Source organism: Mizuhopecten yessoensis, unplaced genomic scaffold (genome assembly GCF_002113885.1).
Source record: "Mizuhopecten yessoensis strain PY_sf001 unplaced genomic scaffold, ASM211388v2 scaffold8365, whole genome shotgun sequence".
Classification (NCBI taxonomy): Eukaryota; Metazoa; Mollusca; class Bivalvia; order Pectinida; family Pectinidae; genus Mizuhopecten; species Mizuhopecten yessoensis.
In genome coordinates, this window is record NW_018407511.1 from 109725 (window position 1) to 111572 (window position 1848).

Genomic DNA, 1848 nt, shown 5'->3' on the forward strand with positions numbered 1-1848 from the left:
GGTTAAGATCCCCACCCCAAAACTATATATACAATTGTTGGGCATAAAGAGACGAATGCAGTCATGATATTAGAATTGACCCCAGGGTTTGCCCCACCCTTGCAGACTTAACCCCTGGGTCATAACTTTGAAACGGTTGAGATCCCCACCCAAAACTATATATAAAAATGCTGGGCAAAAAGAGACAAGTGCAGTTATGATATTAGATTTGATCCTGGGGTCTGGCCACAACCGTAGGGACCTAGTTTCTGAGTCACAGCTTGGAAACAGTTGAGATCCCCACCCCATAACCATACATAAAATTGCTGGGCATGAAAAATCGAATAGAGATATATATGCTACAAGGATTGGCCTTGGGGTCTGGCATATTCCCTTGGATCTCATTTGGAGAATATTTTGCCATGATTGCTTAGATATCCAGGTGAGCGATACAGGCCCTATGGGCCTCTTGTATTATATGTCATAATGTTTGTATGTTTTTCTTGTGTCACTTTTTTAGGAGTGTATTGTTGTCTAATCTGTCTGTTAAAACAAGAAAAGATCCACATTCTCTTCAGCATGTATTACTCAATTAAAAAGTCAATGGTTTAACAAGTAAACAAACCTCTCCTATTTTGTACTTTTCAGGCCATTCTTTACACGTAACGGGTTTGAGGCATCGGAATCAAGTAGGGTAAGTCTATTATTTCTGGGCGCTGTCCCTATTGTAACGCATGATCAGATTAGCCGCGTCTGGTTGTTATATTTTAGTTTTGTTCAGTTTTATGCCTTGAACATAGACCAGCAGGTCTACATTATACTTACTCCATTAATGTATCTTGTCTTATGTAAACAACTTTGTGTTTGATGGTCCTGTTCAGGTGATGTTTCAAACATGTTCTGGTCTAACTGTCTAAGCTGTCCTGCATGTACATTAAACATAACCTTAATCACTAGATGTTATGTTCAGATTAAATTAATGTATAAATATACTTCATTTCTTAACCTGTTCACCCCTATGTAACTTTAGTAGACTCTACCATGCATTGATATGGATGAGTCCATTATGGTCTACAGTGGTGAAAGGGTTAACCTGTTCAGCCCTATGTAACTTTATATTAGTAGACTCTACCATGCATTGATATGGATGAGTCCATTATGGTCTATAGTGGTGAAAGGGTTAACCTGATCACCCCTGTGTAACTTTTGTAGACTCTACCATGCATTGATCTGGATGAGTCTATTATGGTCTACAGTGGTGAAAAGTTTAAAGGATGAGAGTACTGTCTGAGGCTACTAGATATATTAAAAGATTATTGGTTTTCACTAGAGCACAATACATGAAGCTGCTAGATTAATAAAAATATATTCTGTCCCTAAAAGAATAAAGATACAAGATACGAAGGCCAATAATTTTAAGCACTGACACAGTGTCTGTTGTCGCCCTTCCTTATACTGCATGTACAAGTCAAGACAGGATCATTGTTAGGCTGGGGGACTCAATGTTGTATAAACGAAGGGTATGCCTCCCTGGGGACAGAAGGGTGGAGTCCATTATACTTGAGTAAAGGCTAGCAATTCTAACTTAATTTGGTCTGGAGCATCCTTGGGCCAAGGGAAGCAACACAATTATGTAATTTTTAAATGGAACAAGTAATTATCAATTTATGGTACTAAGGAAGAGTGTAGCTCCCTAGGGAATTGAGGCGTGATGCACGAAAGGAAATAATTGGTTAAGTGTTATAAATTCTAATCCTCTTGACCAATTGATTGTATTTCAACCATACAATGTGTCACAGGAGGGGATGTGTGTCATACCACAACTATACAACGTGTCACAGTAGGGGACATGTGTCATACCACAACTAT

The 1848-nt window shown here is 38.7% G+C and overlaps 1 protein-coding gene across 7 annotated transcripts in view; it reads left to right on the forward strand.

The window, feature by feature from the left end:
* The window catches only part of LOC110455732 (phosphofurin acidic cluster sorting protein 2-like), an 83239-nt gene that overhangs the window by 42123 nt on the left and 39268 nt on the right, over positions 1-1848 (forward strand). For 4 of the 7 annotated variants that reach the window (XM_021506059.1, XM_021506064.1, XM_021506061.1 and 1 more), the window contains exon 9: positions 628-673. The exons of the other annotated variants lie outside the window; for them this stretch is intronic. In XM_021506059.1, the coding sequence (XP_021361734.1) occupies positions 628-673 (46 nt within the window). The remainder of the gene's footprint in view (positions 1-627; positions 674-1848) is intronic. 7 annotated transcript variants of the gene reach the window in all.